The 22,986-nt window shown below is 34.5% G+C and overlaps 1 protein-coding gene across 1 annotated transcript in view; it reads left to right on the forward strand.

Moving 5' to 3' along the window:
- Positions 1-22,986, forward strand: part of CDH18 (cadherin 18) — a 259,628-nt gene that overhangs the window by 6,656 nt on the left and 229,986 nt on the right. Inside the window, exon 2 of the mRNA XM_060007203.2 lies at positions 18,482-18,601. Within this exon, the coding sequence (XP_059863186.2) occupies positions 18,482-18,601 (120 nt within the window). The remainder of the gene's footprint in view (positions 1-18,481; positions 18,602-22,986) is intronic.

The following is a 22,986-nucleotide window of genomic DNA, read 5'->3' on the forward strand; positions in this document are numbered from 1 at the left end:
AGCGGCTGGGCCTGTGGGCCATGGCCGCTGAGCCTGCGCGTCCGGAGCCTGTGCTCCGCAACGGGAGAGGCTACAATAGTGAGAGGCCCGCGTACCGCAAAAAAAAAAAAAGATTTCAAAATAGAAACATAAATGAGAGAAAAGATATTTGTTAAATTTCGAGTCACTTCCGAAGAGAATCCCATAGTGTTGAAATGCTCATGCCATATATTTTGTGACCAAAACCAATTCTATCTGCCCAGGTAAGCAATTTTCATGTTTAAGTATTAGTGACCATATTTAAATGGATACCATTATGAAAACAGTGAGGAAAACCATTGAATAAAGTTAGGATATTTGTGCTCACAGAAAGAAGAGTAACAGTGTGGCTACATGAGAGTCATCGTGGTGCTCGTTTAAATCTGCCTGTTTTTGTAGCACTGATTTAGAAAAGGACCATTTGAATTATGATGGGTGTCTAGTAAGCTATTGGCTGTCACATTGCTTTTTTAAAAACTTATCTAAAAATGTGATTGCCTTCAACAAAGTGAACATATGTGGACAGAATGACATTATAATATTCTGGAGGGCAAATGTAACCTGATAGGACTGTGAAGAGACTGGTACATATTTTATCAATACACACTTAACAATTTTGTTTTCTTTTTTTCTCTGATATGTGGTTTATTATCATTCCAATCTTGATGACTTTACCACCTCCTACCGATTATTCTATAGAAGTACTTCTTTAATTTGATTTTCTGTAATTTTATTAAAAGTCTGTGTTTTTCAAAGAGGGCATTAACCATGAGATGAAATTATTCCCTTTTTGGAGTCAGTGTTCGAGTGCATGTGTGGCTTTTTGAAAATGAAGATAGAATGAATAAAATCTTATTTGTAAATAGCATTGCCATTCTCAGATGGAAAGGGAACAATTGTCTTAAGACCTTTAGTGGTATTATAATAATATATATTATTATCATTAAAAAAGCTAGCAAAGGTTTATTTTTAATTGTGTGTATTGGTAAATCTCTTTTTTAAAAAATAATAGTTTTGTCTCTTCTATTTGTGTGTAAGTATACCCACATTTCTTCAATTCTAGTATTGCTTTTGCCTGGAATCAGAAGTACAAATTTAAATTTGGTTGCATTTCAACACCTTAAATTTTCAAAAAATTGCTTTATATATGGAAATTGTTTCAAAGAAAACCATGCCAGATCACAGTCTAATTTGCTTGAAAATAAATTTCACATCTTCTTTGTTTTTCATGGAAACATATTTATAAGGAAATATATAAATCTCTACCTAGTCTCTTCTATATGTTAATAAAATATACCAATAATTAAACATTATTTAAAATCAGTTTTTAAATTGTAAGAGATTATAGGAATAATGGTTTTCAATTAATTGGAGAGAGAACAGAATATACTTTATGAAAATTATGAATATATAATTTATGAACTCTAATTTCAGTGGAGTACTAAAACTTAATTTGGCATATAAGGGGAAGATACAAAGTTTTACTCTATGACCCTTAAATTCTGCAAGGTTCTTTGTCTTTGGAGATGTATTAAAACATCCCCAATCTTTTTCATGTTTTCTTTGTTCCCTTCCAAGCTCTAAACCCCAGACCTGTTTCCATTTGCAGCTGTGTTCTTTGTTGCAAAGCAGCAAGAAGAGACACCAGCTGTGCTTATTTTATTGTGCTGCTTGTTGGGGAACTAATTTAATTCTTCCCAAACATCTTGGGAGCTTCACCTGGATATCTTCCAGGATTCTAGTAGCCATTTTATAATTATTACCCTGGGGCATAACTTCAGAATGAGATAATTTCAGTAAAGTGAAGCTGACACTGCAATTCTACATGGTAGATTAGTGTGCATATGAAGAATCATATAGAGCAAGTGGTGAATCATACATTGGACAAAATTTTCTAAGATTCATAAGTTTTTTCTTCTTAACTTCCTTCTCGTAACTTTTCTTCTGTATCAGTTAGCTTTTGTTTTGTAACAAACCAAGCCACAATTTACTGGCTCAAAATATCATTCATTGTACATGGACCATCAGAAAGAGAAATTAAGAAAACAATCCTGTTTACAATAGCATCAAAAAGAATAAAATACTTACGAATAAATTTAACAGAGGAGGTGAAAGATCTGTACACTGAAAACTATAAGACACTGAGGGAAGAAATTGAAGGAGACCAAATAAATGGAAAGATAGTCTGTGTTCATGGATTGGAAGAATATTGTTGAGATGTCCATACTACCTAAGGTAATCTACAGATTTAATACAATCCCTATGAAAATCACAATGGTGTCTTCCACATAAATAGAACAAACAATCCTAAAATTTGTATGGATCCTCAAAAGACCCCAAGGAGCCACAGCAATCATGAGAAAGAATAAAGCTGGAGGTATCACACTTCCTGATTTCAAACTATATTATAAAGCTGTAGTGATCAAAACAGTACAGTACTGGCATAAAAACAGACATAGATCAATGGATCAGAATAAAGAGCCCAGAAGTACCCTTGTATATATGGTTAATGAATTGACGACAAAAGAACTAAGAATATATAGTGAGGAAAGTATAGTCTCTTCGATAAATGGGGTAGGGAAAACTGGATAGCTACATGTGAAAGAATTAATCTGGATCCCTTTCTTACACCATACACAAAAATCAACTCAAAATGGATCAAAGGCTTGTTGAATGTAACACTTGCAACTGTAGAACTCCTAGAGGAAAACATAGTGGATAAACTCCTTGACATCAATCTTAGCAATGACTTTTTAAGTTTGACACCAAAAGCAGAAATAAACAAGTGGAACTTTAGAAAGTCTCTACACAGCAAAGGAAACCATCAACAAAAAGAAAAGACAACTCATGAAATGGGGGAAATACTTCACATTCATTCTTAGGGCAGCATTTCAAGAGAGTGAGAGCAGAAGCTTCAAGGGTTTTTGAAGAGAAGGCTCAGAAGTTCTACTACTCTACTTTTGCTGTATTCTATTACTGTACATCACTTGACACGATGTTCTGTAAATATTTATTGAATGATAATATGTTAGCCCTTTCCACCTACACTTATGTTTGGAAGAAAGAGTTTGTAAAAATACAGCCTCTTAATTTTTTGAACATCATTGTTTGGATATCTGGTAAAAAAAGTTTTATTGCTCTATGGAGTAATGATTCTTTTTATTTTCTTGTAAATAATTACATTTGTTTTTTTCAAGAAGGACCACAAAACCAATTTATTTTCTCACTTTTATTCAATGATTGATACGATCTACCAGATTGCATTTTATGCTACTTCAGATTCCTTAGTTTCTCCATTTTACTTTTTATGAAAGTATACTAGATTTGGAATTCCCCAATAAAACTGGTCAATTCATAATAGAAAGTACTTCACTGGAATAGATAAATTATTTCACCATAAGTTGGGCCCAATTTACAAAAATTAAATCTCCACATTATGTTATTTTTTTTGTTTTTGGCCACACCATGGGACTTGCAGGATCTTAGTTCCCTGACCAGGGATTGAACCCAGGCCCTCTGCAGTGAAAGTGCAGAGTCCTAACAACTGGACTGCCAGGGAATTCCCAAATCTTCATGTAATGTTTTAAAAAATATATTCAAAAATGATTTTCACGTATATACTCCTCAGTGTAGGAAATGTGAATACAAAGAAAACCAATCAGTTTTGGCAATTCTAGATACAACTTATGTTTAAGTAAATGTAAAAAATATATAATGGGTGAAATTTTCATAATGGCTAAAGGAACATTCTGGTGTATAAATTAGCCTTGGAAATTAATACTTCTCTTCATGGAGATACTGTCTTTTTTTAAAAAAAAATACAACAAAAAATTTTTACTACAACTGACCTTAGGGCATCCTGGGCTTATTACAGTGGTCCCCAATCTTTTTGGCACCAGGATTGGTTTCGTGAAAGACAATTTTTCCATGGACCGGGGTGGGGGGTGGGGTTTGGGGAGGTGGGGGGATGGTTCACATGGTAATGTGAGACACGGTTCAGGCAGTAATGCAAGCAGAAGCAGTTGGCAGCGATGTAGAGCAGCAGATGAAGCTTCATTCTCTCGCCCACCGCTCACCTCCTGCTGTGTGGCCTGGTTCCTAACCTGTCCATGTTCTGGGGGTTGAGGACCCCCAGCTTATATTTTATTGCTCACTACTTTATATTATACATTAATTTGAGCTTATCTGATATTTTACTGATTTGTACGTCCTTCACATTTTTAAATTATTTTATTTCTGTGTCATATGCACCTAACAAAGTATCACAAATGTAATAGTCAATAAATAAATAGACTCTATATGGAATAAAGACAAAATATACTTTTTATAGAGGTGAAGAGCTATTATTCCATGTGATTTTTTTCTGTATACTTATCACATAAATGTAGAGATATAAAATTTTCTTATTAAAATCATTCTTAATATTTACAAAAATTTACTGATATTTTATATAAATTTATCCTAATTATGGCCACTTTTGTTGTTTTCTCCTTCTCCTCTCCTTTCCTCTCCTCTCCTCTCCTCTCCTCTTCTTTTCTTTCTTCTTTCTTTCCTTTCTGGGGAAATAGACCAAACCAAAAATCTCATATTAGACACTTGCCATTACTTAATTATCACTGATAATATTAATTAGTCTATGTTATTACCCCTATATTTAAATAAAGGCTCATAAATTGAAATTGCTGTGAAATATTATAAAATGAAAAATATGGAAATTCCCTGGTGGTCCAGCGCTTAGGACTCTGCACTTTTACTGCCGAGGGCCTGGGTTCAGTCCCTGGTCGGGGAACTAAGATCCCGCTAGCTGTGCCAAAACAAAATGAAACAAAAAAAGCCTTGAGGCAGTATTTCTGTTACTAAGCCTCTCTGAGTCTAGAATCACTGTCCTAAAATGAAGCAGCTATACATTCCCATCATTATATTAAAAAAAATATACATATTTTTAAGTGTGAAATCATTGTATTAGAGCACATACTCCTGAAATTTCATTCTAAAAACTCATGTGCAATAAATTCAACCCCACTTTTTTGGGTAGTTTTTGCCATTTTCTAGGAGTCAGGTATAGAGTGAAGGCATAGCAATCAGGTGTGGGGTGAATATTCTGTGTTCAAGTATACCGAGAAGGCTCAGCATGAGGTATAGGGAAAAGGCCCAGCAAAGAGGACTAGAGTGAATACACAGTGCCCAGCAATCAGGTATAGAGTGAACATACAGAGATCAAGACTAGAGGAAGTCATCATGACCATGTGTAGAATGAAGACACAGTGATTAAGTATAAAGTAAAAACACTGCAGTCAGGTATAGCAAGAAGGTATAGTGATGAGGTGTGACAGAAGGCAAAGTGATCAGGTAGAGAGAAATGGCACAGTGAGAAAGAGGAATGTCTGTGCCATCGTAGATTCCTGCTGCCATCTACCAGATGTCTTTATTTCCTCTGTTTTTCAGGGCTCAGTCCTTGAGTTTCATAATTGCCTGCCGTCTGTCTTAATTGAGAGTCCTCTTGAGGTCCGTTAAGTTTCTCTCTGCTAAATTTCATTTCCCACCTTAGTAAATGGAAAATATTTTCTTGCTCCCATACACTGGTAAGGAGAAAACTGTGAAGGTCAATCTAGATCTTTTATGCTTTCACATGTTAAGTGACCCCCTTATTATTAAACATTTTATGGTCTTTATGATGCTGAGGTATGTTCTCTTTATATCTACTTTGTTCAGAGTTTTTTAAGATAAGGGAGTGTTGAATTTTGTTAAACACTTTTCTGCTATTCATGTGACTTTTATTCTTCAAATTGTTAATATGTTGTATCACATTGACTGATTTGCAAATATTAAACCATCCTTGCGCTCTTGGGATAAATCCCACTTGATCATGGTGTATGACCCTTTTAATGTATTGTTGAATTTGGTTTGCTAACATTTTGTTGAGGATTTTTACACCCATGCTCATCAGTGATATTGTCCTATATTTGTGTGTGGGGGGGGAGCAGTGCTGTGTGTGGGTGTGTGTGATTTTCCTCTCTGGTTTTAGTATCAGGGTGATGTTGACCTAGTGGAATGAGGAGTTCAGAAGCATATTTTCCTCTTCAATTTTTTGGAATAGTTTGAGAACTATATACATTAATTCCTCTTTAAATGTTTGGTAGAATTCACCTGTGAAGCTATCTGGTCCTGGAATTTTGTTTGTTAGGTATTTTTTTGATTACTGATTCAATGTTGTTACTAGTGATCGGTCTGTTCATATTTTGTACTTTTCTTGATTCAGTCTTGGAAGATTGTATATTTCTAGGAATTCATCTGTTTTTTCCAGGTTGTCCAATTTGTTGTCTTATAATTGTTTGTAATAATCTCTTATGATGCTTTATATTTCTGTGGTGTTGGTTGTAACTTCCCTTCCATTTCTGATTTTATTTATTTGAGCATGTTCTTTTTTTATCTTCATGGGTCTGGCTAAAGATTTATCAATTTTCTTTATCTTTTCAAAGAACCATCTCTTAGTTTCCTTGAATTTTCTGTTGTTTTTCTAGTCCATATTTCATTTGATTCTGCTCTGAGCTTTGGGCTTTGTTTTTCTTCTTTTTCTAGTTCCCTTAGGTGTAAGGTTAGACTGTTTATTTGAGATTTTTCTTGTTTCCTGAGATAGGTCTTTATCACTACAAACGTCCCTCTTTGAACTGTTTTTGCTGTGTCCCATAGATTTTAGAACACTGTTTTTCCATTTTAATTTCCCTGGCTGTTTGTGAGGCCCAGCCATGACTTCTGGAGGCATGTTAGTAGGCAGGGCTTGTCCCCAGGCCTAGAAGTGTAACTGCAACTGCTGCGAGAGTGGTGATGCACTGGGCTGGCCCCAACACGTCTGGCTGTGAGGCACCGCCACAACTGCTGGTGTGCTAGGCTGGACCTCAGAGAGGGAGCTGCTTTAGAAAGACTCTGGTGGTGGCTGGAGACATGCACTGGATGAGGTAGGGTGGGAACTGCTTTGGAGGGGTGCTGGCGCCAGTCCTCAGGGGAACACCAGGGCAGGGCACATGGTGTTAACTAGGTTAATGCAGAGTGACAGAAATGGTGCCCACCAGTGCTGGGCCAGCTAGGTGAAAGGAGAGTAAAAAAGAAAAAAAAAATGGCATCCACCAACACTTCTGTCCCTGGAGAAAGTTTCACCTGCTCCCTGCTCCTTCAGTCCGTGTCCTAAAATTAGTCAATGAATCTCCTTCTCACATGACCCAGGCACATTTTAAGCTGCTGCCTCTGCACTAGAACTTGGGGTGAGTAAGTTTGTATGTAAGGTCTTCGTTAGCGATGTATCAGTTTCCTCTGGCTCTCCTAGACGTAAGCCCCACTGATTTTCAAATCCAAACATTATGGGAGCTCGTCTTCTCCATGCAGGTTTCCTAGGCTGGGTAGCACAGTGTGGGGCTCAGGCCTCAGGGAGGCCTCTGCAGTTGTGATACCCTTCCCACTTGTGGATTGTCACACCAGGGGTATGGGTTTCACAAGACTGCATCTCTGCCCCTCCTATAGTCTCCATGTGGCCTTTTCTTAAATCCTTAGTTGTAGAAATTCTGTTCTGTTGGTCTTCAGGTTGTTCTCAGAGATAGTTGTTCTATATGTGGTTGTAGTTTTAGTGTGTCCGTGGGAGAAGGTGAGCTGAGGATTTTCATCCTTTGCTATCTTGAACTGGACTTGGAGTTATCTACTATTAAATTTCAGCTAATCAATCCTAATCTGACTTTGCCATTGACTTTCTTCATGGAAGAAAATTAGTATTGAATTTTTGGTAGTACACTGAACAATTGTTGACAAAGGAATCATACAAGCCATGGTTCCATTTAACTAAGGCCGTCACAATGGAATGTTTCCCCAGTCTCACTGATGTGTTCATTAGTGTAAGTCTAACTAAATGATCTCAGTAAATCTTCCACTGCTGTATCACACTGAAGTGCCATGAAATATTGGGGAAATTGTGTTCCTCCTGAAGGGGGCACTGCTTTGGAAGTTTATCACAGCATGGCATGTATATATGGCAAGGAAGAAGCAAACAGAAAAATAAGAACATGTGATGGCTTTTGTTTTACCCAACTGTTTGTGGTAAGTTGTTATCAGCAACAGAAAGAAACTCAACTAGAAGAATCTAAGTGCACGTCAGTAAACAATACGGAATATCATGTAGCTGTGAAAATTATATTTACCAAGATGGCATGGACATTTCCATGCCATGTTCTGTTATTACAGAAAAAGCTGCGTAGAGTTCAGTTTAGTATGTACATGACTACAAGACAGACCTTTGAATGAGTGGAGAGAGTTATAAAAAGACATGTAAGACACTGCTATGATTGCTTTTCTTAAGGGAAATGAGACAGGAGGTATATTTTTCTTACTAAGATCATGTTTGACTTCTTTAATTTAAAATATTCTGTAAGATAAATACAATTAACAAAAAGAGATTGTTTTGAGTAGGAGTATTTCTGTATTGTCCTCTCAGCAAAGAGATGTAAGACCACTAGTCTTGGGATTGCTTTGTAACTAAATTTACACTCTGTGTGATTAAAGAAGCTACTGACAAAGTCACGGAAACCTTGGTGATTCCAAGCAACATTTCATAAACCTCTTCCACCAGGTTTAATTTTCAGCCTTAAAAACATATATATATATATATATATATATATATATATATATATATATATATATATATATATATATACCTATATACATATATGTGTATATATTCACACATACACAAAATGACACTTATACACATTTTATAATAAAATTATGTATAATTATATATATATATATACATATACATATATACAATAATAATAATATAACCAGCCTAGTGAGGCAATAAAACTCTGTGGTCTATACTTTGATTTACTTGAGTGCTTTGCAAACACCTATATGTACAGAACCAAAGTAGCACGCATGTGATATATTTATGTTTGTATATTTTAAATAATCTAGATCATATGTTTAAATAATTTGAGCTCAGGAATTAGTTTTGGTATACATCAAGAGAGAAAACAGGAAGAAACATTGTATATAGATGAGCCAAAGAGCAAGAACTATAATTATAAAATATTTTATGTAACTGTATCATAAAGACCATTTTCCCCAAACATCGTGTAGTATTTTCAATTCAAAAGAGTCATTTTCAACAAAGTTCCACAGCAACATTGTAGAGGGTGGCAGTTCAGTAGACAGTGCCCCTGAGGGAGGATAACTTGATGCAAAGTAACACTAGCCCAACCATAGTTTGCAGTGTGAGTGAGAAATCAACTTTTATTGTTTAATGCCTCTGAAATGTAGGGATTGTTACTGCAACATAATTTAACCCACTCTTTCTGATATTTCTCCCCTTGGCACCTCAGAGAGGATATTCCAAAAGTAGTTTGAAATATATAAGTATTTCAAAAATAAATCATAATAACAAGATAGGGTGCCAACAGTGGATAAATCCAGAGATTCCAAAAATTCCAGAGCATTGAAAACACTAAAAATTAATTAATGGGGTAAAAGAGACAGATCAAATTTACAGGCCTAAACACTAAAGGTGAAAACTGTTCTGCCCCCAAATCCGCTGTAAATACAAAAAAACAGAGGAAGTCACTTGGGCAACTTATTAAAGATTTCAAAGCAAGGCAGAATTTTTTCAACCTATTCTGTACATACAAAGAAAATGTGTTTTTATTATACCCTTAAAGCCTTTGATTTTGGTTTGGTTTGGTTTGGTTTGATTTTCCTAAGGATGGCTCACATAGGGCTATTGGGACATAAGGATGAAGCAGAAAATAGCTTCCAGTAAACCAGAAAACTCACATAAGAGGGGAACAAAAAAGAATCAAAGAGCTCTTACCAGTAGGTGAATATCACAAAGTCCTTGCTTCTGATGCAAACGACTCCTCCCTCTGGGGACACAAGAGTCCTTGATCTGCCTGGCAATGTATGAACCCATTCTGCCACACTTATTAAGATGTAGCACTCCAACTTAACAGGGGAAACATCAAATCCATTTTTTAAATTTCTATTTAAAATTTTATGTTTTCTGCTTTATTGAGGTATAATTGACAAATAGGAATTGCATATATGTAAGGTGTACAACTTGATGTTTTGATGTATGTGTACATCGTCAAGTGATCACTATGGTCAAGCTTATTAACATATCTATCACCTCACGTAGTTACCATTTTCTTTTTTCCTTCCTTTTTTTAATGTGTGTGTGTATGTAGTGAGAAGACTTAAGATCTACCCTCTTAGCAAATTTCAAGTATGCAATACAGTATTGTTTACCATAGTCACTTTGCAGTACATTAAATCTACAAAACTCATTCATCTTGCATAAGTGAAACTTTATATCCTTTTCCAACATCTCCTCATTTTCTCTCTCTCTGCCCTACCCCTGGCAGCCACCATTGTATTCTCTGTTTTAGGAGTTCGAATATTTTAGAGTCCACATATAAGTAAGATAATGCAGTATTTGTCTTTCTGTGTCTCGCTTATTTTCCTTAGTATAATGCCCTCCAGGTTCACCCACGTTGTTGCAAATGACAGGATTTCCTTCTTATTCTAAGGCTGAAATATAGCTGTATCTGTATCACATTTTCCTTATCTATTCATCTCTCCGTGGGCATTTAGGTGTTTCTAATGACCTCAAATATATAACTGAAAAAATATCAAAGATGAAAAGGTGATGAATTATATATGTTTCCTCAGAAATCATTACAGGCACAACATCTGCTGCCTAAAATCAATGTAGCAAGAGATAGGGATTTAAACATTTTATCTATAATAATAAAAGTAATGCTACCATAATTAAAATTAATAAGTAATTAAAATTGCATGGTGGGGGAGAGATATTGGGAGGTAATGTAGATGCAGTGCATTCTTCATCTTTAATTAGATCAATGACAATTTTCAATTGTGATACAATCAGAAAATTTTAAATTAAAGAACAAACATTAGGGCAAAGAAAATGTTGCTACTTTTAATAGTAGATCTGGTAGGAGTAGGTATGGGACTAAGAAATAAAGAGGATTTTAATTTTATATCTGTATTGTTACATTTTATTTTTGGTTACTGTAAAATATGGAAACTGTGCTATTAAAATATTTAAAAATCAAATTTTCAGCTAACTGGTGAAAAAGAAATTGAAATTATTGTATTTCCTCAATGATTGATATTCATGACTGAATGTCAGTTGTTTATGTGAGTGGATATGTACACATATATATACATAAATATGTATATATAATATATAGTATATACTTTATAATCTTTTATTAAACACTTCTGAAAAATTATTGCAACTTTTGTGAGCAAAGAAGGACAAAATATTTCTGTCCCTGGTATTCTGTTTGTTAGTAATTGTTTCATAGTTTATTGGTTTTGATTTTATTTCTGCTTTTGTTTTTATCATTGAATGAAAATTCAGTTTAAATAATAGTGCGCTATTCAGAAAAATGCTGAACTTGTTAATAACTTATTTTTTAAATGGAATACTTTGTAAAGCATGAGCATTGAAGCAACTTATAGATACAAATTCTAATTTTTGATAAGAAATTGATATAAAATCAGCAATTATGCAGTGCACTTGATTATCACACATGCTAAACTAGGGAATACTTTAAGAAGTATTGAATTACTATTCCTCTATATCTGTAAATAGATTGATAGATAGAGTATATATATGTATGAATTTTCCTCCACGTTAAAAACATTCTCCCCGAAATTCTCATTTTAAAATTTTGCATAAAATAGACAGCTCTCCAAATGATATATTTGTCACATTCCAATATGTTAAGTAATTTCAAGTTATTGAATGTAAAGAACACCCAGATTCTCATTTGAAAGTAATAACTATATTAGAGTCAAGTTCAGAACCTAATCTTTATATTTAGTAAAGTATAGTCATTATCCAGAAAAGATATGAAGGATACTTGGGGAGAGACTTGTTAATACCTTCTGTATGCATTGGAGCTTAATCAGGAAAATCAAATCCACCGTCATGTAGTTCAATAGAAGGAACTGAGTCTGTGGAACAAGTTACAAAAATGGTAGGAGAAATGAAAAGCCAAATGGTGAACTGTGAGGCAACCACTGAAGGAATTGAGCATCCTTATGGCTGGGAGGGTGGTGTTACCTGACCCCTGGAGCTGGGTTTTAGTGGACAGACATGGGAAACACTAATCAATGTCAATGACAGGTGCTAGATTCCTACAAACATCAGAACAGGGTAGGAAAGTAATGTGAGGACAACATGCAAGTGGATTTAGAAGATATGTAAGACTGGTGGGGATATGATAGTCAAGTCACTTTTTACTGCAACCATTTACTCTGTACAGAAATCAAGAGAATTGTGAGCATTCTATAAGGCTACAGAAGAGTACATCACTGTTGTCGGTACTTGGAGATTTCTTCCCCCTAAGTATTTTATATACAGACTCTGCTGACAAAATATATTTACTGACTTGGCCTTTGGCTATGGTGTGTATGTGGGGTGAAATATAATGCTGCCTCTCTACAAGTAGATGCATCTGGACAGGCATTACATACCACCAAGGAAACAGACAAGAACAAGGCAGAAGATCTTGTAACTATTAACACTCAACAGACCATGACTGAATGTTGCAATGGCGTAGATGCGAAAGAATGTCACAGCAAAACAGAGAGGACCAGCTTGAATTCTGCCTTCTCAAATTGTTAACTATATAACCTTTATGTACCTCGATGCTCCCATCTGTAAAATGGCATTGGGTGTAATTTTCTCAATGGATTTATCTTATTATTAAATTAAATGACATATAGCAGAGGGATCCCACATTACTGGCACTAAATACATAATTTTTCCTTAATTTTTTCATTTATGGTATATGATAAGAAGTTTACTTGAGTAATGTCAAATCTCACATTTGATAGTTCCATAAAAAGGATCTAATTGAAAGAACACAGAAACTAACAATAGCTGTGATTGAAAATATACAATTAAAATAGTGAATTCTGCTCTGTTACCCAGATGATTCATAAGTGTACTTGCAGAGGATTTTTTTAATCCAGTGACTCTTGTGTGAATACTCAAGGCTTTATAAAATTACACAATGACTGGAATACTGTGCTATTTCTCTGTTGGTGAAATTACAGTCCTCCTGTGAGGAATGAAATTTAAGTTTTACCTTGATGACTATTACTTTTTCACACTCTCTGGAAAAATCTTCTGGGAATTAAGCCCTAAGAGATTCCTTCAGAGAGGTACTCTCAGCCTTCATAAATCTCCAGCTTATTTTTACTTAGAGTTCTTGCTCAATGTTAATTCACTTGAGTTTTTTTGTTTTTTTTTTTTAGAAGATGTTGCAGGTAGGAGTTTAGTAATGAATTTATTTATGGCTGTGTTAGGTCTTTGTTTCTGTGCGAGGGCTTTCTCTAGTTGTGGCAAGTGGGGGCCACTCTTCATCGTGGTACGCGGGCCTCTCACTGTCGTGGCCTCTCTTGTTGCGGAGCACAGGCTCCAGACGCATGGGCTCAGTAATTGTGGCTCACGGGCCTAGTTGCTCCGCGGAACGTGGGATCCTCCCAGACCAGGGCTCGAACCCGTGTCCCCTGCATTAGCAGGCAGATTCTCAACCACTGTGCCACCAGGGAAGCCCCCACTTGAGATTATAACAGAGCTGTGAACCCTGACAAGTCATGCATAATGATTTGCAATCTCAGAGAATATTTGTTTGGTATTAAAATGCCTTATTAAATATTTCAAATTGATCTTTGGAGACTTTCGGGAATGTCCCCTCTGTTTCTCATTGATATGTAATGTTACAAAATGTGTGCTGTTTATAAAACAGTAGTACAAAAAGAAACCACATGGAAAGACTGACACAGGGCAGTCCCAAAAGGAAACAAGACACGTTTTATTGTACAAAAGAGATCTTGAAAGCTTTTGTATGTACTTGAATCTTTTCATATTTGTTTCAAACATCAGCTGAGAGGCTCTAAACCCTAGCATGGGATTAGCTAAGTGTGCACCGTAGGAAATATTTAACGTGAAAATATTGTACAGTAAATAGCCGATGAAACTTTAAGATGCAATGTTTCTGTGGTTATTGTTTTTAATGAAAACAGTTGTAAAAATTAAAAATGCTTATATAGCGCTTTTTAAAGTTTTCTTTGATTGGAAGCCAGTTATATAGGGAAGGGACTGTTGGTTTAATATCTATTGACCAAATCCATATAATAATTTCCAGAGAAAATTAGATTCTTATTTTAATATTCTAGTGGAATCATGGACTTTTAGGTATCTTTACGTATTTTTCTTTGGAAATCTAGCACTGTAGAGGGTAACAATTTTCTCTTTTCTATTATGTACACAGTTAGGGCCCATAGCATGAATAAAGGAATTGAATTGTCCAATGTGGGATACTTTTCTCAGACATAGATATATCCATACCAATAATTTCTTTTTCACTTAAACTTTTAACCAGGAATAAAAAGTCTTTATTAAAATGACCAATGTAACTAATTAATTTACTTAGAATGCTAATAGGTGGATCACTAGTAATGCCTAATATTCAGAAAAAAAATCAAATACCATTAATTCCTACCTAATTTAATTTTATCTACTTGTGAGATTAGCTTTTGATTTTATCTCCTTTTTGATGTTCTGGCATCAAATAGTCTAGGATATTATCAATCATCTTTTTCTTGGCTTGTAACTTCAGACTCTTGTCCAGAGTCAAAGAACAACCATAAATTCTGAGAGTAAATGTCACTTCCTTCCACTGCAGCCGTAGCACAATGTATCAGTTTGCTAGGGCTGCTTGCACCAAAGGACCACAAACTGGGTAGCTTAAACAACACAAGTTTATTGTATCACTGTTCCTGAAGCTAGATGCCTGAGGTCAAGGTATCAGCAGGGCCATGTTCCCTCTTCAAGCCCTGGGGAAGCATCTGCTCCAGCCCTCTCATCCAGCTTCTAGTGCTTTGCTGGCAGTCTTTGACTTACCTTGGCTTGTGCAGGTATCACCTTGATCTCTGCCTTCATCTTCACATAATGTACTTCCTGTGTGTGTATGTGTGTGTGTGTGTCTGTCTGTCTGTCTCCCTCTAAATTTCCTGTTTTTATAAGAACACCAGTCATGTTAGGATAGGGGCCCAAACTACTGCAGTGTGACTTCGTCTTAATTAATTACATCTATAATGACCCTATTTCCTAATAAAATCACCTCTTAAAGAACTGGAATTCAGAAATTCAACATATGAACTTTGAGGGAAAACAGTCCAACTCATAACACATACCTTAAGGCATTTTATGTTTTTATTATTTATATATTTCTAATGAAAAAAAAAAAGCCTTTTTTTCCTTAATGTAAAAGAACTTCCAAAAGCACCAATCGTTCTTAAAATGTTCCCATCAAACCTTCAAATAAACAGGAAAATAAAATAAGTATAATGTTTTCCTTTTGGTTTAGAACTCCTTGGTAACGAATCTTTGAACAATTTATTTCCCACCCCTGCTATTTAACTCACGCCTGCTGTATTCTGGGGCAGGTTGATTTTTGGTTGAGTTGGGCTGTGCATATACCTATGCTCCCTTCAACCAGCAATCTGTTTACTCAAAGTGGCAGACTGATACCTTCAGATGCCACCAAATGCGATAGAGGTAATTTACTGTTCTTTGCTTTACACACAATTATAATTGCCCACTACCCTTGAGACCAACGGTACAGAGGTGTCTGTGATTGATAATGACCATACTTTTTGACCACAGTAGATAGAGAGTTAGTATATTTTCTTTCTCTCCTCTGGAACTTTTTTCTGCTCTGCCCACTTCTTTTTGGTACTTTAAACCATCACTTAGTCAAAACCACCATACTACTTTTATTTCTTTTCTTCCTCCTTTTCTCCTTTTTCTTTATTTCATTTGTCATTCCACTCATGCATCACAGCTTTCACTTAACAAGCCTGGGCTTTTAAAGACAGCTCAAGCCAAGCAGAGCACTCTTTCTTTCCTGTAATGGTCCGGCCTGTCACATTAAATGATGTGTGATCTTGCACTATTTGCCTTTCCCAGTTTTCTTCATGGAATGCTTGCTGTGGGGCTACATTAGACATTAGACATTAAAATTATTTAGACCTAAATCACTATTGTAAGGCCACAGCAAGTTTTAAAACCTGAGCATTTTACAACTGTGGTTTCTTAAAAGATGGCCATTATTTTACTGATTTCTATCTATACTGTGTTTTTTTTTTTTTGAATCCTAGTAATTCTTGTATGCCCGGTATGATCAGCATTTTTCCTATAAGATCAAAGATTTGATTGGTATAATTTTATAACATTTTAATCATAGTATGGGCTTCTTTACACATTTTAGAGTCTGATGTGGGTACCTACTACAGATTTTAGTTTCTTCAATGAGGTACCAAATGAAAATGCCTCCCTCCTAAACCAACATTTTTGGGTAAATATCTACCTACTGGTATTCTCTGAACAAGCTGGAGAGATGAATATGGGTATGGAACAGGTGTTGAGACGTCACAGAAGTCTTTAATGTTCTATAGTAATTATTATACTTAGTCATGAAGAGGTAGTCTACATGTGACTAGCTCTGGAAAGTTTATCAAGCCAGATATCATAGCGCTATAATGAGAAAAATTATGGTACACATCCAAGCCCAAATAAGGCTGTCTAAGAATGGACTAACAGTGAAGCAATAAGATATACATTTTAAACTTTAAAATTTGAGGTCATCATAGATTCACATGCATTCATGAGAAACGATATAGATTTCTTGTACCCTTTACCCAATTTTACCCCTTGCTAACATCCTGCAAAATATCCAATATAAAACAATATCATAACCAGGCTATTGAAATTATTTACCAATTTTATTTAGATTTCCCTAGTTTTACTTGTGAGTGTATGTATGTGTTTAGTTTGCACGTATCCATAATCAAAATACTGAACAATTCCAGCACCATCATTATCTCTCATGTTGCCTTTTTATGACCAAACCCACCCTTTTCCACTCCTTCTTTCCCAGACTCTGGCAACTACTAATCTGTCATCCACTTCTAAAATTGCATCACTTCAAGAATGTTAAATAAGTGGAATCATACAGTATATAGCCTTTGAGGATTGTCTTTTCCCCTCCTGGGTATGATTCCCTGAAGATTTATCCAAGTTAGTGCCTATATTAATATTCTGTTCATTTTTATTGCTAAGTAGTATTCCATAGTAATACTGTACCATGGTTTGTTTAACCATTTTCCCATTGAAGGATATCTGGGCTTCTTCTAGTTTGGTGCTACTAAGAATAATGTTGCTGTGAATATTTGTAAATAGGCTTTTATGTGAACGTATATTTTTATTACTTTAGCATAAATGCCCAAGAGTACAATTTGCTGGATTGTATGGTAAATGTATGTTTGTTTATTTAGGAATTTTCTAAACTTACATTTCCACCAGCAGTGTATGAGAGGCCTAATTTCCTGCCAGAATTTGGTGTCACCATTATGTTTTATTATCCACAATTAGAAATTTCTCTTAGGTATAACACAATCCTTTTCTTCTAAGTGTACATAATTACTAGTTATATTTTTGCTTAGCAGATCAATGTAAAAATACTATTTAGAGGCCAAAATCATGGCATTTTATTAAAAATCTTTATACAGTCATCCCTCAGTATCTGCAGGCAATTGGTTCCAGGACCCCCGTGGACACCAGAACCTGCAGATACTCAAGTCCCGTAGCTGGCCCTCCATATCCATATCCGTGGGTTCCATATACAGAAATTCAACCACAGCAGATCATAACATAGTACACACTCAACAGTTGGCCGCATTTGTGGATGTGGAACCATATATATGGAGGGCCAACTGTACATTTATGTTCTACTAATAAGGATTGTCAAATGAACTTGGCATACTAAGTCTATTAACTTTTCTAGGATCCTTTGAAGGTACAGAAAAAGTTTTGCTTAAAGTTGTGTCTGAATTCCAACATAGAAGTAAAAACTTTGTAGTTAAGTAGATATTAGACCCTTAGTAGGTGTGTAAGACCTAAATCATAGACTTAACTACTAAAATTAAAAACTGAAATTTGTCAGTACCCCCAGCATTGTTCAATAGTCAACTGTACACTCTCAAAATACTTTTGATTTTTATCCCCAGTTAACACCTATTTGATTCTTGAGCATTGACCCAACCCAACGCTGATTATGTGAGGGTTAAAAGAGACCCTTTATAATGGTATCAGCATATAAAGAATCACATTAAACTATCTTAAACCAAACACTCCATTCTGGGCTCTCATTTAGGACAGTTAGTGGCATGGAAAGAAAGCAGGGACCGTGTTTGAGAGATAAATCTAAGAAATACAAGAAATTATCACTCTCCATAAGTATTTCAGCATTACCTTTTTCTGTGTACAAATTAATCATGTGTTTAATGCCATCACACACTAAAATTTGTTTTCCTGAATGCACAGGTACCTCTGTTCTACAGGTGACAGCCACTGATGCAGATGACCCTACCTATGGAAACAGTGCTCGGGTGGTTTACAGCATTCTCCAGGGACAGCCCTACTTCTCTGTAGACCCTAAAACAGGTTAGTGTTTTTAAGGATAATTTGTGTGCAGATGCATGCTACAATAAAAGAAAGCAATATTTTCATGTCTATGTACTTTTCTACATTAGACATTGTTATTTTAGCACATTAAAAAATGCCCTCACTTTTTCTAAAACAATGTGATTGCATAATTGAAGATAAATTAACTGCTCTCCTTAATATTTGATTATCCATCATTTATATCCATACAAGTAAAATGCTTCTTACATTTGCATATTTCTGTGACATTTAAATAAATGCTGTCTATTTAAAACAGAGGTTACATAACGCTTCAGCCCTCAAGTATTGTGTTACGTAAAACAAATTAACTGAGAATAAAGCCAAACACATACAAGCATTTGTTAAGGAAAAATGTGAATTCTGCTTCACCTCTTCTCTTTTCTGTAGCCAAAATAATCATATCATATTATATTATGTGATGTCAAAATGAAAATGAAGGATACTCAAAAATTCATTTTAGGGCTATGTTATAGCAGCATAGTCTAAAAACCACAAAAACTCATGGCCTTATTGACAAACAATTTGTAAATAGAAACTCGGCTAAAGCTAAATATAAACCCATTTTTAATGTAGCTAAATGTTCAGTATGAAGTGTTTCAAGTTTAATAAACAGTTTCAAGAACGTACATAATCAGGAGACACAGATGGAGCAGAGAGAGGTCCAGGATATTCCAGAAGCTTCCTGGGTCCTTTCTGGTCATGTGAGATGAATTCTGAATCAAGTTAACATGTGAGATCTTCAAGTAAAGGGCACTGCCACATAACTAACACAAAAGAGTCATATTTGGTCATAAATATCCCCTTATCCTCATATTGTTATATAGCTTACAACAATTTTTCAGGGAACCCTGCTCAGTAAGTCTACAGATTACAGTTTATTAACCATTGTCTCAGGCAGTGAGGTACATCAGCTGAAATGATGCTATGGACAGTCATACTCCAATAGTTAATGCCATTAGATTGCTAGGAGGATTGTCATTTTCATGTTTACAAGAAGGTGCCTTCTCTCTTTCCCTGGTGCACTCCAACACAAAGTACACTGGGCAGGAAGAGATCTCAGACATACTGCTTAACCCCTTAAATTTCTATAATTTAAGAAGAAAAGAATGAAAAAGGTGTATAGATATAGGTAAATGAAGAATATACACATATATATCCACATATTATATGCATTACAATTATAAAATTAATTATAATATTTAATTAAGTGAAATAAAAAATAAGAATTGGGAGATAATAAAAATAAATAACATAATGTGACCTAAAGTGAATATGAGATATATAAGTTCTTGTAGTACTAAGCTATTACTGAATAGTTAGAAATAAAATTGTTTATTAACCGAATAATCAAAATTCTGGGACAAAAATTATATCTCTCTCTCTATATATGTATATATATACACATATATACATATATACGTGTATGTATATGCATATACATATATATATATGTACATGCATGTTGTTCTGGTAGGAGACTTTTAAATTAATTGAAAATATTTTTTATTGAGGTGTATTTGACATATAACACTGTAAATTTAAGGGGTACAAAATGTTGATTTAATGCACTTACATATTGTAATATGGTAGCCATTGTAGTGATAGAAAATCTTAAGCCAAATCATTATTTGACAATAGCATTGCTCATTTTGTGGTACTTTCCCAATAACCATGGTTCTTTTATATAAGAAAGATGTGTATTTCTCACTTTAAATATGCATCTTCCTGAAGGAAAGAAATGAGGAGACCGTTCCAGTTACCTTGTTTTAGGATTGCACAAACACATGTTCATGCATGCACACACATGCACACATACCTGAATTTACTCAACTGTCCTTATAGAAAGCCAAATTTTTATTTATACATAAATATTATATTTACTTAATAGAACATGGCTAGGATATAGACATCTTATATGGATTTTGAAACTTTCCACACACTTCTTGATCTTTTTAGTACCAAATACCAAATTCTCTGTGTTAGTGTATGTTTGAGTTATCTGTCTGAGTGTTTGCATGTGTTGGTGTGAGCACATGCAGGTAGATGTGTGTGTGTGTGTGCATGCATATTTACTTTGGACAAAGAAAGGCCACTGAGGACAAGATTTGACTAGTGTTAGACTCTGCTGTAGCTTGTGTTTTAGTGAAGCAAATACATCAAACGCAATATTCAAATAAAAATTGCATTTGGTTGTACATATTTATTATGGGTTAATTAAGTACTTCAGGAAACAAAAATAATTATCTTAAATATAAATAGGCTGCTATTCAGGTACTGCTCTATTGAAATGATCTTTGCTCCTACAATTTTTTCTTCCTTTCTTTAAGCAAAATTATTTATTGAATGAAGTGTATGCCTCCATGTTGATATGTTTTAATTTCAATATTGTATTGTCTGAAGCATCATGGGAGTCTACGGATATATGCTCTACTACAAAGATTGTTTAAATATGCAAATCTCTTAGCCTGCTGTCTGTAGAAAGTGCTAAGAGCTATTAGAAAACAAAATGCTGAGTATTCTCTTCAAAGCTAAGACTTTTTTGGTAATTTAAGCTTAAAAGACCTCTTACAATGCAATTAAACATCCTTAGAACTAATGAATTTAGTGAAAATTGTACCTTAAATAACTGGAATAAAATACAAACATACTTAGAACTAAGGAATCAGTTGCTATAGATGAGATGTTATATAATAAATGTTGGGATAGTAGTTACTTAAAAATGTACATTTTAATAGTAATACTTTAATTCTATCCTTTCATTTAACATGACTATATGATAACGTTTCCAATTAGTATTTTCGATGAAGACAAATTATAATAAATCAGAACTTTTGTGCCCAAATAGAGTTGTGAGTGATTATGGTTAAGATCAGGACTTTGGATTGCCTTGTTTCCATCATGTTAAAAGGTACATCTTGGTACTTAACCTAATTTTCCAATGACAAGCTGCCAATGAGGCCTTGCTTCCTATTATATTAACTATGTATGAATTACTGTATCCAGAGAAAATAATTTTGTGGCTCTTGAGTCACTATACTATACACAATTTGTTTAATAAGGTATGTATTGTTTTCTACTGGAATTCCATTAATCAATATGATGAAACATAAATCTTGTGAATAATTTATTGTTTCAAATAAGTTTTGTTGCAGAAACTATTTCATGATGTTTGCTTAATGTATAACAACAAAAGAGGAATACCCATTAATGAGTGATTTAACATTAACTACTATTTGAAAGATACAGAAGGCTATGAAAAAATAACTGAGAGGACAATGAATTGTAAAAGACATATAATATTTCCAGCCAGACTCATGTAGAAATAGTGTTAATGTAGGCTTTATGAGGATAATTCTACTTAAATATATTCATTTTAATTCAGCAAGAAAACACTTTTAGAGTTATTATATGGAGGAACCATTTTAATGTTCATGCAAACTACTGACCCTAAGCAAGTTATTTTGAGGAAGGCAGCTGAGTAAGAAAGCCATATGAAGTGGTCAGAGAACTGAAGTGAAGAGAAATCTGAGCTTATGGTTGTTTATTAACACAACTCAAATCTCAATCGTACTCCAGTTAATACACTGTCAACTGCTTTAAAAATAAATTTATGTGTACAAGAACTCTTTGTTTCTTTAGAAACTACAAAATTTAGGTCAGGAGGTGATAATAGAAGCTTGATGATTGAGTTGCTATAAAATAACTACTTCCCTTGACTTAGGTCGAAGAGAAAACCAGAAACCTACCATGTTTCTTTCCAGGGTCTTAGAATGGAGGATTCACAAAAGGCAGGTATGAGGTTTTTAAATGAGAATGCATATCTTTTAATGGTCGTGGTATTTATAGCCACTTGATGATTTTCTCCACTAGCTGTTTTATAGTCCACAACTTATGAATTACTTCTTGTTATTTTAGCTGGTACATATATGTTAAAGTATGCCTGTACCTATTTCACACGGAAATGTGTTGAATCTTCTTTATGGTCAATTCAGGAAACATGAAAACCTGGATTAAAACCTGATGTCAGAGAAAACAAGGGTACACAGGTTTACAAAATCCTATTTATTCTTTATTTACAACTGTTTACAGTGCTAGCAGAGGTGAATACCAGCTCTTTTGACCATAATTAATATGAAACATAAATCAGTGAAAGTCAATGTTGGATTCTGTATAAATGGCACTAATAGTGGTTTTCTGCCACACACCTAATAAAGACTACTGACACATTTATTCAGTTTAATATAGATGCACTTATATTTTAAATTGTGAATCATTTTTCATACAATCTTTATTAATTTTTACTTATTTAAAATGAATATTTAATTAGAAAATATAGTAGCTTAAAACATTTCTGTTGATAAATT

Source organism: Delphinus delphis, chromosome 3 (assembly GCF_949987515.2).
Source record: "Delphinus delphis chromosome 3, mDelDel1.2, whole genome shotgun sequence".
Lineage (NCBI taxonomy): Eukaryota > Metazoa > Chordata > Mammalia > Artiodactyla > Delphinidae > Delphinus > Delphinus delphis.